The following is a 13,205-nucleotide window of genomic DNA, read 5'->3' as shown; positions in this document are numbered from 1 at the left end:
AAACCAGCATCAGCTGCCCAAAGATCGACCCACAATCCTCAGGTTTTGGCTGCTGCTACTTATGTACGCAGCGCTGTACAGTAGAATACATTAATACAAACGGGATTATTAAGATAATAGATAAATACAAAGTACAACAATAAATACAGATGGATGCAAGATAAATACAGTTGCAATAAGTTAAGAGTCAAAGACACTTAACGGTCCCTGCCCCGTAGAGCTTACAATCTATATGGGAGGGTAACTTACAGACACAAATAGGCAGTGTCTGTGCTGTGTAAACCATTTGTTAATTTCACTAGACAAAATATATATTCTGCTTATCAGTCAGTGTCATAATGGGCCCCCTAGCCCTACAAAGCAAGGTCATGTCTGCCTGGGGTCAGCAAGTGAGCGCATCTTTAACCAATCCAGTAATTCTGACCAGTGATGTAACAATAGAGCAAGCAGACCCCACACTGTTTCTTCCAGTTTTCTTCTTTGCATTTAAATATCTGCTCACTGTAGGCTCTCAGGAGAGTAGGTGAGGAATTAAATGAGAACTGGTCTGCAAGACATGTCAGGGTGGGGGACATGTCAGCGCAGGGAGAGGAGGAGGTGGAAGGGGCCCTTCTGAAGACATTTTTTTGTAGGGGGACCTGGTGCATAGTAGTTACACCACTGATGACCTCATACAAAGAATCTGCATCCGGCTGCAGCCCCCCACCTGTACTAAGATTATCTGGCCCCCTGATTGGTTCACATATAGATACAGACCCCTGTATTGTTTAAACCCTGTACTGTTCAATCCCTGCATTATTAACACCTCAGGCTCAGACTGTAAGCACCCACATTGTTCACCTGTTCACACCTCTGATTGTAGCAGCAGTGCCAGTATTGTGTCACTGTATGTACTGTCTGCCCTATGCTGCCTGTGTGTATGCCACGCACAGGTACCATAGTGCAGTCAGATTATGGCACACACAGGCAGAACTTTGCCTGCTCTATGCTGCCTGTGTGTACCATACTCTGCCTGATTTATGCTGCCTGTATGTGCCATACTCTGCCTGCCCTATGCTGCCTGTGGGTGCCATACACTGTCTGTCCTATGCCCGTGTGTGCCATACTCTCCCTGCCCTACCCTGCCTATGTGTGCCATATTCTGCCTGCCCTGTGCTGCCTGTGGTACGTGAACCTGGCAGGGGTTTGTTAGCATTTGGAAATAGTCATGAAATGGTCCCTAAGGTGTGTAATTATATGTTGGGGTTGCTGTACTATCCACAGGGGAGGAGGCATATGGATTTAAGGGTGTGTCTTAATAGGACATTCTTTCACATATGAAGGGTGATATCCCTACAGTGAGCACCAACCATTTGGGTTTTTAATGTGCTACATTAATGTGTGCATTGTCTTAAAAGCTCTTGTGATAACATGGGTGTGATTAGAAGTGGGTGCAGTTTAAAAAAGGGGAGTGGTCAAAACTGGCTTCCATTATCAGCCCTCCACCATGTAGGCCAGAAAAATTCCAGCCCTTGGTACCACACTAGTTGGACAGCACTGGGCTAGATAACAAGCCAGTTTGATGGACAGCTGTTTTGCTTGCAGTTAGTATCTTACGGACAACATTTTAACAGGGACCAAACCCTTTTAGCTTAAAGGCCCCATAACACCAGGAAAGTAAGGTGCCCTGCATGTATTCACATATATTGACTTGAGAGTTAGCCAGTGCTTGACCACCTTAACGGAATCAACTAGGGAGCTGTCGACAGATCATACACAGATCATACTGGGTTGCCTATACACTATAGTTCCCCTTGTTCAGGCCAATAGCCCAAATAATAGAACTGCAGGAAGTGAATATGAGCTGCTGATGCATGTTTGCCATGGCATAAAATCTAAACACCTAAATGGATGGCTATTATGGTCCAAATCAGCCTGATCTAATTGGGGCATGCATGGCCCAGATTGCATATTTAAAAATGTGATGCTATTTTTAAAATGTGTCAGCAGCCCAAGTAGATAAGCCTGGTGTCTGGTATGGAGAGAATAAGCACCCCTCCCAAAGTGTATGAAAAAGAATGACCAGCACAATGGGGCCAGTGAAGTGGGGAGGATCCCTGTACGTTTATTACATCACCAAGTCATGTTTTGGGAGCATAACCCATAGTCCCACTTCTAGAAAGTGAAATATTATAATTTGAAACGGTTTTGTGGTTGACTGCTTACGGCAAATCATAAATATGTACAGGGTCCACGGAACACAATAAACCAGGCCGCGCTATGGGGCAATTGCATACTGGGTGTATTGTCACCAGCAGCAAATCACACTACTCCAATTGCAAAAGACTGGAAACAGCAGTGACCCAATTAAGAGAAACTAAATTAGAATTTGCTTAACAAGAAGCTTGAGACAGTATTAATGGGTCATGTGAACTAGTAGGGTGAGTGAGCGCTTTTGTAGGTCAGGGGCTCCTCCTACTTGTCAGAACCAGACACTGCAGCTACCAGTAATTAGCAATGTGCCAGCTAGCTCACCTAATTACAGTAATACAAAATATTCTATTTGTAGAAAACAGTATATGTTTATTTTATAATAATAATTTGACTTTAACAACCATTAACTGCCTGTTACTTCTTTATGGTTAATTTACTGCAGAATCAAACTTTTAATGAGGACTCTGCAAAAAAATAACTGAGTGTTTGTATTTCTTTCCAAGCCTCCTGCCAGTCCCACTGAAATCTAAACACCCTTGTACACCAATTCCGAATAATTTTCTTCCACAAGATGTTTACATGAAAGACTGTATGATGTGGAACAGTAGATTGCCAAGTGGTTGAAGCTCCCCAAAACTGGCCAAGTCCTTATCAGACCGCTGTCCCCTCTCTGGCTTCCCTCTTTTTCTCAAAATAGTCTTTAGGGAAGAAACTTGGCCTTTGAAGATCTATCATAGGTTCAGTCAATGGTTTCCCTTCTTTCTGCATCTGTGCAAGGATCATGGCCCGCATAAGAGGCGGGTATGGCACATATCTGACTGGTTCTGGTTCTGGCACTGGGGTGAAACTCTTGAAGTTCTCCTCTTCATGCCTTGGCACAATGCGCCAGTCATGGTACATGACTTTAGGGATTTCTTTAACTTCATTCTCAGGCTTGCCTAATGAAAGAAAGACAATTAAAGAGAAATACACTGTAAGGCTGATTAAAAGGGGAACTCCACCCAAACACAACTTAACTAATTTAAAGTAACTTTGCAATATACATCAATAAAAAAATATTGAGCCTTTTCACGATTTTTAATGTAAAATCTAGTGTCAGCAGTAGTCTGCTGATCTGGCTGACTACTTTGAGACTCAAAACAAAATGTAACAGTAGCCAATTGTCCTCAGCCTGCCTTCTCCAAAGCCCACAATCCCCTGCACATGTGATATCACGTGCCATATTTATATCTGAACATCAAAAAAATCATTCATGCTTTGGCCAAAATTCAGTTTTATTCAGTAGCCCAGATAATGTATGTTTTTTTTTTTTTTTTTTTAAAAAGAAAAGGCAATAATGATTCTGGGGTTTATTCTCCTACAGCATACCAAAATATCAACTTACCTCTAAATGTTAAGTAGCCCCAAGCCTTTCCATGGTCCATGTTCTAAAGTACAAAAAAAACCATATGAATGCAAACAAGAAACCACCCTGTCCTTGCTGAAAAGCTCCTCTATCTCTGCATGAGCTCTGCACCGCTAACTCAAGGAACCGTTTCCAGCTTGCACCCCCTAGGCAGCCACTTACTGTGCCTAACCCTAGTCCTGCCCAGATACTAATCCATATACTTATTTCACAAAAAAGAACTACAGGTTAGATTTACAACATGCCTGCATTCAAACGCACTCTGATTTTGCAATAGGTTTCAGCAGCAAGACAGACTGGAACAAGTCTCCTTACTCATTTGTTAATAACACCAGAAGGCAGCTAATAATTTGTGTCTGTACAAAAGGCCAACATTTTAACATGTCCCTGCTTGAGCTGGATAAGTTTTTAGTCTTCTTGTCATTATAAATAATCATCCTGTCCTAAACTGATGCAAACCTAACTCCTGGTGGATGAAGACCCTTGAGGCCTTGAGTGAGGCAATCTTTAAACTACATCAGTGCTGTTTGTGAAATCAGGCATGGCAGTATGTCCAAATCAGCAACACTGGTGATGGCCTCAAACAGAGTCAAAATCTGATCCCTGCAGTAGTGGAGCAAGGTGAGGGTTATCACACAACAATATTCGGTGGACTGGAGACATTCATCTGCCCCCAGAGTAAGACTGCACATAATTTGCTGGTCAGTAAGAACGCCAAGGGAATCCCAAGGCTATGAGTCTCTGTTATCTTCATTTTTTAAACAGTAAGATGTGCATTCATGGCTAACCATTTTCTCACCTCAGCCGTATAATCTACTTTGACCTTTGTAATTGTCCAATAACATGGTTCATCATACTGTTCCAGCCAGGACTTCCTTGTCACCACTCTCCCAATACCAAAGGAACGCAGACCGGTAAGCAGTGTGAATAAACGTTTCTCGTTTCTCACATCCTCCCATGCTAGGACTGGTAGACGTTTCCCAGTAAGGGGGCGAGTCATGGTCTAGAATGGAAAAAATAAAAAGAAACACAACACAAGTTGTAGATTACTGCTACATATGGATCAACAGTATTTCTTATCCACACCTGACTCTAACCCAGCAAGCCAGGGCATTTATAAGCTTGCGTCCGCTCTGCCCCTCTCTAACGACACAAAAGGGATGGGACACACAGGTGCGACGTCTGAAGCAAAAGCAATGTCTGAAGGTGGAAGTGGGGCATAGACAGGCCTGAACCCACCTGACCATCACTTAAAGTTACGTAATTGATTTGGGTTGAAAAAAATCAAATTCAACCCATGTTGTGTGGAAGGGAGACTTCTGCACTTTTGTGTGCGTGTAAGTCTGTGTTTGTTGTGGTTGGGGAGGAGGTTGTCTGGTTATGTCTGTATGGGTATGTTATTTGTTACTGTATGAAGTAGAAATATATAATGCATAATTTTGCCCTTTTGTGGAAAGTGACACCCTTGGTTTACGTCTTCCATTCCTACATTGTGTTGGCTTTGAGCAAGCAATTGGCAACTGGAACGCCTGGCAGTGTTCAGGGGTTACTATACATACAACTGACAGTTTATAAATCCTTGTATATGATAAATCCTTGCATATGTACTTGGGGCATTACACATAAAACAGTCCCTTTATTTATCCTGTTATGTTCCAGGGCAATATACCTTACACTGGCACTTATTCTTACAATGCCATTGCTTGTTTATCCTTGCATACACTGCATACATGACTGTAATCTAATAACTGGCACCTTATCCTGGCATATGTCTGGGGACATCACACATTAAACTAGCTCTTTATTTTATCCTGCCCTATGCAGCTAAGGCAGGGGTGGGCAAACTACGGCCCGCGGACCACATCCGGCCCATTTGCCTTTTTAATCCGGCCCGCCAACTCCTAATTGGTTGCGCCCCGTGCGTGACTTCAGAATGCACGGGGCGCAATCGTATAAAACTTGAGATGCAGCGTAAACCGGGGGACTGACACAGCCAGAGGAGGCAGGAGGTCGCTGGAGGATGGAGCCTAAGGAAACTGTAGGTCGCTGGGGGGGAGCTGGAGGGAGGATGTTGAGGAGGATGATGGGAAGGACGCTGGGGGGAGCTGCAGGATGCTGGGTGGGATGCTGAGGGGGGAGCTGCAGGATGCTGGGTGGGATGCTGAGGGGGGAGCTGGAGGATGCGGGGTGGGATGCTGAGGGGGGAGCTGCAGGATGCTGGGGAGTAGAGCTGGAGGATGCGGGGTGGGATGCTGAGGGGGGAGCTGCAGGATGCTGGGGAGTAGAGCTGGAGGATGCGGGGTGGGATGCTAAGGGGGAAGCTGGAGGATGCTGGGGTGGGGAGCTGCAGGATGCCGGGTGGGAGTTGAGAGGCCCCGTGATTTCTAATGGCGGCCCTGGGCGTAACGCTGGTGCGGCTCGGCCCAGGCCGTCTGTAAGTCAATGTGGCCCCTGAGCCAAAAAGTTTGCCCACCCCTGAGCTAAGGCATCACACATGAGATGACACTGAGCCATTATTATACAGGGAGAAGAACTGAGTGTATGTATCTTACATTGCATGCTGGGGTATGATACAATAAGTTGCCACTGGATTTATAATGATGCTGTTTTTTTACTGCGTCTGTATAGAATATCAGCCTGATCATCCTCTGCAGATATAAAGAGCCAGAAGGCTCCATAGCGGGCACTGGGCACACTGACCTGGTAGTCCAAGGCATACTTCTGGGAGTCCCGGGGCTGGCTCTTGAGTTCCCTATAGGCGCGAATCTTTCTGGCCATCTCGGCGATTAAGCCAAGCTTCTTTTTCTTAGCCATGCTGCCAGCTGGGTTACACAGTTAGGGTCACCCCTGACAGCTTCTTTCCCTTTACCAACAGCGCTGCGAGAACAGGAAGGGGCGGGACTTCCACAGGAAGTGAGTTCCCTTGGTGGGCGGGAGATTTCAAAGCGAGTGAGTTGAGCTGTGTGAGTCTGGGACGTGTTCAAGTACATGGCAGGCAGTAAAGGCAGGTGAGGTGGTTTAAATATATATGGACTCGTATGGCACTAGATGGACCTGTATTACTGTGCAATAATTATATATTGGTAATATGGAAACATACAGAGCTGTATTACAGTACAATGGGCTGTAAATATGTACACATATACAGATACATATGGTAACAGACATATTTTCTTTTTTGCTCCAGACAGCCCTTTATTACACTGCAATGGGCTATAAATATAAATCCTTATTGCACCAGACAGACCTGTATTATAGTGCAATGGGCTGGACTGTGCATATATTTCTGAGAACAGGCCAGTGCAAATATGGTCAAATTTAAATTTTTAAAACCTGACCCACTGACCACCATTAAACAGGTAGTGCTGTGGCTTCAAACCGGAAATGACATCATTAGAAATAGGCAGGGGTAAAAAACAAAAACACAAAACATTGTGTGGAAAGCAATATTATATGAATGAATTGTACTTATGTAAATATAGAAGGAATATACTTTAAAAAGTTTTACAGGCTGATTTATTGAGAAAGTTTCCTAAAATCCCTACTAGCCCCGCCCATCTGTTCCACTTCCTGCTGTTTTCTTTCCCAGGTTGTACAGGGGGGGCAGCACTCAGCATTGTAAGACAGGAACCAATCGGCAGCTAGGCTGACCTGATAGGGAACTGAAGCCTGTAATTGCTTCTGTGACTGCAGGGCTGTGATTGGCTCTCTCTTCCTACTGTGCTTCTGGCTGGGACCGTTAGGACACACCCATCCCTCATTTAAACACAGAAAGGGGCCATAGCAGATCTATGGTAAGCTCCAATAAAGGGGCCAGTATTAAAGGAGACATATTGGATAAATGGGGAAAACGCTAGTTTTGTAGACAATTATGAATAATATACGGTGCTGGTTTCCCTTTGGGCTAAACATTAATCCTATCTGTAACAATGGCCCCTTTATTGGAGCTCCCTATAAATCCTCTCACTTCTCCGCCCAGTGTGAAATAAAGAGTGGGCGTGTCCTAACTGTCCCTGCCAGAAGCACAGTAGGAGGGGGAGAGCCAATCACAGCCCTGCAGGCAGAGAAGCACAGACAGGCTTCAGTTCCCTATCAGGTCAGCCTAGCTGCTGATTGGTTCCTATCCCACAGTGCAGGGTACGGAGGGCCGCCGGCTCCCCAGCTCATCCAGAGAATTCAGCCAGCAGGAAGTGGCACAGATGGGCGGGACTAGTGGGGTTTTGGTGGAATTTCTCAATAAATCAGTCTGAAATACAATTTTTTAAGCACAATCCTTCTATATAATTCACTGGTACATTCTTAATTTTTATAGGATATGTCTCCTTTAAAGATAATGATCATTTTTAGCCCAGAGTGAAACCAGCACCATATATTATACATTATTGTCTACAAGATTTGAGGTTTTTTATTTATCCTATATGTCTCCTTTAAAGGAGCAATCGCATTCACAGCCAGCATTCCTGATAATACATATTCTCGGGCAACTGTGGATAATATTAGCTGGTGGAATTAAATATAGGGACAGTTTCTTCTCAGGCAGAGGCCATGCATAGGGCCCACCCCCAGGGACTTAGCACTTTCTATAATTCCTATGGGTGCTGATGGGTTTACTAGGCAGGTTTGGCAGTTCAAAACATATATATTTTGGGTGTTTTTTTAATAAAGACAAATATATTTATATGCATCTTTTGGCTTCTGTTGTCATTTGTAAGGGTTCAACATTTATCAGGGCTTTGCTTTTCATTAAAAGGAGTCCAATCAACACATTCACATGTTCATAATTTACCTGTGACCTAGGCACATTCCTAAGGTATGCATACTCTGTAGTCTCAGCTATAAACAAATGTACCAATCAGAATATTCCACATTAACAGCTACGCTATAAATTAAAAAAATGGTAATTAGTAATTGTTAGAATGGTATAAATATGTGTAAGGTAATCATCTCTCATCTGGCATCATACTGGTTACTATTAATGACTTAAACCCTAAAAATGAATATTGTTAAAAATGCCAAATATTATATACAAAACCTATTGCACTCACAGGCTCAGTGTGCCAAATATGAAGCAGAAAATTGCATTTGTAATTCCAATTCTACAGGTATCAAAGCTACTATGCACTGTATTATTTACTAATCAGCCTTATATTGTGACATTTATATTCTATATATACAGTATATTGTGAGTCGGTGAGTTGGCTCCTTATAGGACAGCAGCACAGAGCATGTGCAGGGAATCGGCAGAAAAGAAGATGAGGAGCTAAACTGGTATCTTTGGGGGCACAGATCTTCCCTGCGAAAGGGCTGTGGTTGTTTTTGGTTGGTACAGAAGCCCAAAACTCGGGGGGGGAGGGGGATTATTATAGTGATGTTGCCCATAGCAACCAATCAGAAAATCTGAATTTAAATTTGAACACACCTACTTGTCACCTACAAGTTAGGAAACAAAAGCAAAGATCTGATTTGTTGCAATGGGCAACATCACTAGTGATGTTGACTTACACACTTTAATAAATATGTACAAAATGTCTGCCCTGCTTCTTTAGTTAAGTTTTAGTTCTGCCTTGTCAGTAAGGGAGATTTGGTAGTTGCAGTATTTTTTTCACTCGGGAGTGGGGGCGTGCACTTGCCAACAGTTTGTGGATAAGTACTGTTCTCTGGTGGGGTTGTGTGGAACCATAAGGGCTGTGGCAGACGGGGAGATTAGTTGCCCGCGACAAATCTCCCTTGTTGCGGGCGACTAATCTCCCCGAAATGGCATCCCACTGGCGAGAAGGTAAATCGCTGGTGGGATGACCTACGAGGCGCGGAGATTTGCCGAAATCGCCGAAGTTCCCTGGAGAGGCAACTTTGGCGATTGCAGTGCCACATATGCCATCCCACCAGTGACTTACATTCTCACCGATGGGATGCCATTTCGGGGAGATTAGTCGCCCACGACAAGGGAGATTTTTTGGCACTAATCTCCCTGTCTGCCACGGCCCTAAGGACAAGAACACATGATGTGTATATCCACTTTTCTCAGCCCTGCATCTTTTAAGGTGGCCATACATGGACCGTTGATGTGGGCCCCGAACCGATAACGCCTATACCCACTGTTTTAATTCAATTGTTTTGCTAAAAAAAAATAGGTTTGTTCTGTCCAGTTTTACATTCCTAAAGGCATTCATGAGGAGTCCCATTGTGGGCCATTAACTGAGAATGTTGTCCAGGGCTTGCTTGCTCAGGACAGTTACATTTCAATAGGTAGGTTTTTAAGTATCCCAACATTTTTTCCTTTACACTTGTGTATTAATGGCTCATACATAAGGCTAATTGTACGCAAGGATCTGTATTTGCCTGCGGAGAAACACAGGTGGAGAAAAAGCTGATCACAGAAACAGCCTTATGTGCCATTAGTTGAAAAAGTTTTCAGGTGCAAATAGAAAATATCTCGAAGTTTACATGTTTATGCCCTGGATCCAAAGCCCAATAACATCCACACCAGCACAGAGTTAAACAGCATTCAAATTTTATTAAATAACCTCCACACAGAAAACAAGGAAATAAAAAGAGCCCACAATTCAAAGGCATGAAATAGTAAATAACTTACATTTACAGTATGTTACAAAACAAGCATTCTTTAACCCATGACGTAGCCAAAAGGGTTCAAAGATGACTGCAACACTTTATACAGACACTATACAGATATTTATATATTTATATATAATTTTATAGTACAAAGAAATACAAAATGTATTAAATTCTTCTTTTCATTACAACTTAAAATCATTTTATGCTTGTAGTTTGTGTTCACAATATATTTTTCTTTTTAAAACCACAGAGTGTGAACTTGCCAAATGCTTTTTATGAACTTCCCGGCACTGGGAGTTAAATGTCTCATACTAACTGGAAAAGTGTAGGATGAAGCACCTTTTTTTTTTATACAAGATGGTCTTATTTATGGACATTGGTATACTTCAGGGAACAGGCAGACTTCATCTGTTTTTCCATATGCTCATCAAACAAATGGATGCTATTTCTATCCTACCTTTCAGTAAATTATCTTTGTAACAATCCAGCAAATATTAATATAAAAAAAAGGTCTGTGGGAGTGCCAACATGTGTCCTATTTTTATGTAACACACAAAATTAAAACAAAAAAAAATTGCATATTTTGCACTAAATCCTATCATAACACAGGATTAAATCCCACTGAATATGGCTTATTTTCACTGGAGTATAATGCATTGCTGTAAAGTTGTAGAACTTCCAAAGAGCTGACTGCTTTTCAAAACAGCACCAAAGTTTAAATGCATGCAAAAAATGTAGAAATATGCACATTTGTTAATACATTTACACACCTGCATACGGGCATAATTGTCTATTTACAACACATGAGAACGCAGGCTTATGTGTGTATAAATCCAAACACACATACTCTTGGGTGTGTATTTGTAATACACACAGTCGCAGGGCTGCAAAATGTCTATAGAGAAAGTACAGCAAATAATCAGGATATGGAAAGTTTCTCTTTCAAACCACTCTAATATGCATCTGTCCGTCTGTCAATTACTCACACATGATAAGGGATCGTTCACCTTAAGTTTACTAAGTGTGATGTTGAGTGGCATTATAACAATCTGCAATTGATTTCATTTCTTTTTGTTAACTTGTTTTTATAATAACTTTTTGTTCTGTAGTTTGGAAATTCAGCTAAGTACAATAATAACACTTATACTAGAATAAAAGATAGCCTATGGAAAAAATGCAGGCTGAAAATATGTATAAGTGGATTTTTTGTTTTGTTGTAGAGTCAAAGATCCTGAAGATAAAAGTGTAAAGAGGTAGAACAGGGAGGCAAATAATGAAAAGAAGTAGTTTTACATACACCTTTAGTACAATGTAGAGAGTGATATGCTGACACCATTTACAACTGACTGCATTTTATGTTTTTTTGAATTATTTCAATTTTTTTTTCAGCTGCTCCTCAGTTTGGAATTTTAGCAGCTATCTTTTTGCTAGGGTCAAATCTACCTAAGGAACCAGGCAGCGGTTTGAAGGAGAGATGGAGATTTGAATAGGTGAGACCAAAATAGAATGAAAAGAGCAATAGTTTTTTGGCTGTCAGGGTCAGTGATTCCTGTTAGAAGGCCAGAAAGAGTCATTATAGAAAGAAGAAAAAAAAAAAAAAGGTTTTCAAGAATTGTACATTCTGTAAAACCTTGTCTAATCATTACTTTAAAAGTTGAACATTTTGGAACTTTGTGGCAATTTCCTTTCCCTTAAAATCTCATGGCTGCCGGTTCACCCCTTGAAGAGCAATCCAATATAGACATTTACTTAGTATGTATTTTGCCTTGCATAACCTTGGGGTCTCATGGTACCTTTATAGACTATGAATGTAATTGAGATATGTTTCACAGTGAATTTTAACTTCAGTCGAAATATTGAGCACATAGCATTGTTGGACTATTTCAGGTCAGCCTTAGGGATATCTTCTCTCTCTGTCTTATTACAAACAGCATCCACGGGATGCAATTGCACACCAGTTAATGCAGCACTGCTTACTCTGCCACTGAAAAAGAAAAACCCCAGCAGGAAAAGGGGGCACTTCATCTTACAGCCAACATGGGGCATACATTGGACAACCTATTACACAGTGGCAGGATACACACAGTTTTAGCTTGCTCTGACAGCACAAAATGACATGCCATGTTATAATGAATGTGAGGCATTGTAGTGCCTTTTTTTAAAGTCTCTGTACAACTGAAACTGCCATCACAGATGACACAGAAAAAGCTGTCACAGAAGCAGAAAAAGTACTGATCCAAGCTCCCATGGTCCACACTACGTCAGAGATAACCAGCTCGTCCTTGGCCTGTCCAGCCGTTGCAGGTTCCTCAGCCAACCAGAAGAAAGAAAATGGCAAGTGTAGTTTTCAGCCCATTCATTATTTATATTGTACTGTAGAATGCATGGGTCTCTCAAAAAGGAAACAGTGTGAGATCAGTCTTAGAACACAAATACCCTAAATCCAGCCTTGGTCTTGGAGATAAGGGATCGTCAACCACTACAGATGCTGGCCGTTTCCCATGATATTTAAACATAGTCAGACTGCCCTTATGATTAATCCTTTCAGTATGCTGTAGGTATACACCTATGTATACATCTTCTTACAGAGCATAAGCTGGAAGAATGACTGTCCATTTGTATTTCCTGCCACTTATTTTATTTATGAGATGCTAGCATATATAAATGTAGTGCAGGACAGGAATTAAGCACCGGGGCAAGTGAGTAAAAGTAAAAAGTTGGTGAAATGAGCAAAGCCATATAACAGAGAACTTTATTTCAAAGGGGTTGGCCCATTTTCTGTTTTCCAGCTGCAACTCTAAAGGACATGAAGAACAACATATAGAGGAAGCCTGCTTTAGGACAGGTCACGAATGGGCTGCCCACTTGCTGGGGCTCCCGATTCAAAGGGAACTTCTCTTCGAGTCGGCTCTGTAGCTGACAGCTCCTGAGCCAGGTCATTGAAACGCGATATGTAATCAATGCTATTCTCATTCATCAGACAGGCGAGCTGAGAGTCAACAACCTGAAAGCAGGAAAGAATAGAAACCCTTAG

General features: G+C 42.2%; 2 protein-coding genes across 4 annotated transcripts in view; both read right to left on the bottom strand.

The window, feature by feature from the left end:
- Positions 1–2,075: 2,075 nt before the first annotated feature.
- Positions 2,076–6,477, bottom strand: mrps34 (mitochondrial ribosomal protein S34). Its single transcript, NM_001004910.2, has 4 exons — positions 6,299–6,477; positions 4,398–4,601; positions 3,578–3,620; positions 2,076–3,131 (listed from the first exon to the last, which is right to left on the bottom strand). Exons 1-4 carry the CDS (start codon positions 6,410–6,412, stop codon positions 2,845–2,847), a joined length of 648 nt encoding a protein of 215 aa, NP_001004910.2. The 5' UTR covers positions 6,413–6,477; the 3' UTR covers positions 2,076–2,844.
- A 3,615-nt stretch (positions 6,478–10,092) lies between these two features.
- cramp1 (cramped chromatin regulator homolog 1) overlaps positions 10,093–13,205 on the bottom strand; it is a 28,662-nt gene continuing 25,549 nt past the window's right edge. For all 3 annotated transcript variants that reach the window (XM_004918015.4, XM_004918014.4, XM_002932451.5), the window contains exon 21: positions 10,093–13,175. In XM_004918015.4, the coding sequence (XP_004918072.1) occupies positions 13,008–13,175 (168 nt within the window). In that variant the 3' untranslated portion in view covers positions 10,093–13,007. The remainder of the gene's footprint in view (positions 13,176–13,205) is intronic.

Source organism: Xenopus tropicalis, chromosome 9, assembly GCF_000004195.4.
Source record: "Xenopus tropicalis strain Nigerian chromosome 9, UCB_Xtro_10.0, whole genome shotgun sequence".
NCBI classification, from domain to species: domain Eukaryota; kingdom Metazoa; phylum Chordata; class Amphibia; order Anura; family Pipidae; genus Xenopus; species Xenopus tropicalis.
This window is presented reverse-complemented; position numbering and strand designations above follow the sequence as displayed.

Excerpts from the sequence above, each read along its gene's own strand:
- mrps34 (NM_001004910.2), bottom strand. The coding sequence starts at position 6,412 with ATGGCTAAGAAAAAGAAGCTTGGCTTAATCGCCGAGATGGCCAGAAAG. Across the intron at positions 4,602-6,298 it reads AGTATGCCTTGGACTACCAG|ACCATGACTCGCCCCCTTAC; the intron begins GTCAGTGTGCCC and ends TTTCCATTCTAG. Across the intron at positions 3,132-3,577 it reads GGGCTACTTAACATTTAGAG|GCAAGCCTGAGAATGAAGTT; the intron begins GTAAGTTGATAT and ends TTCTTTCATTAG.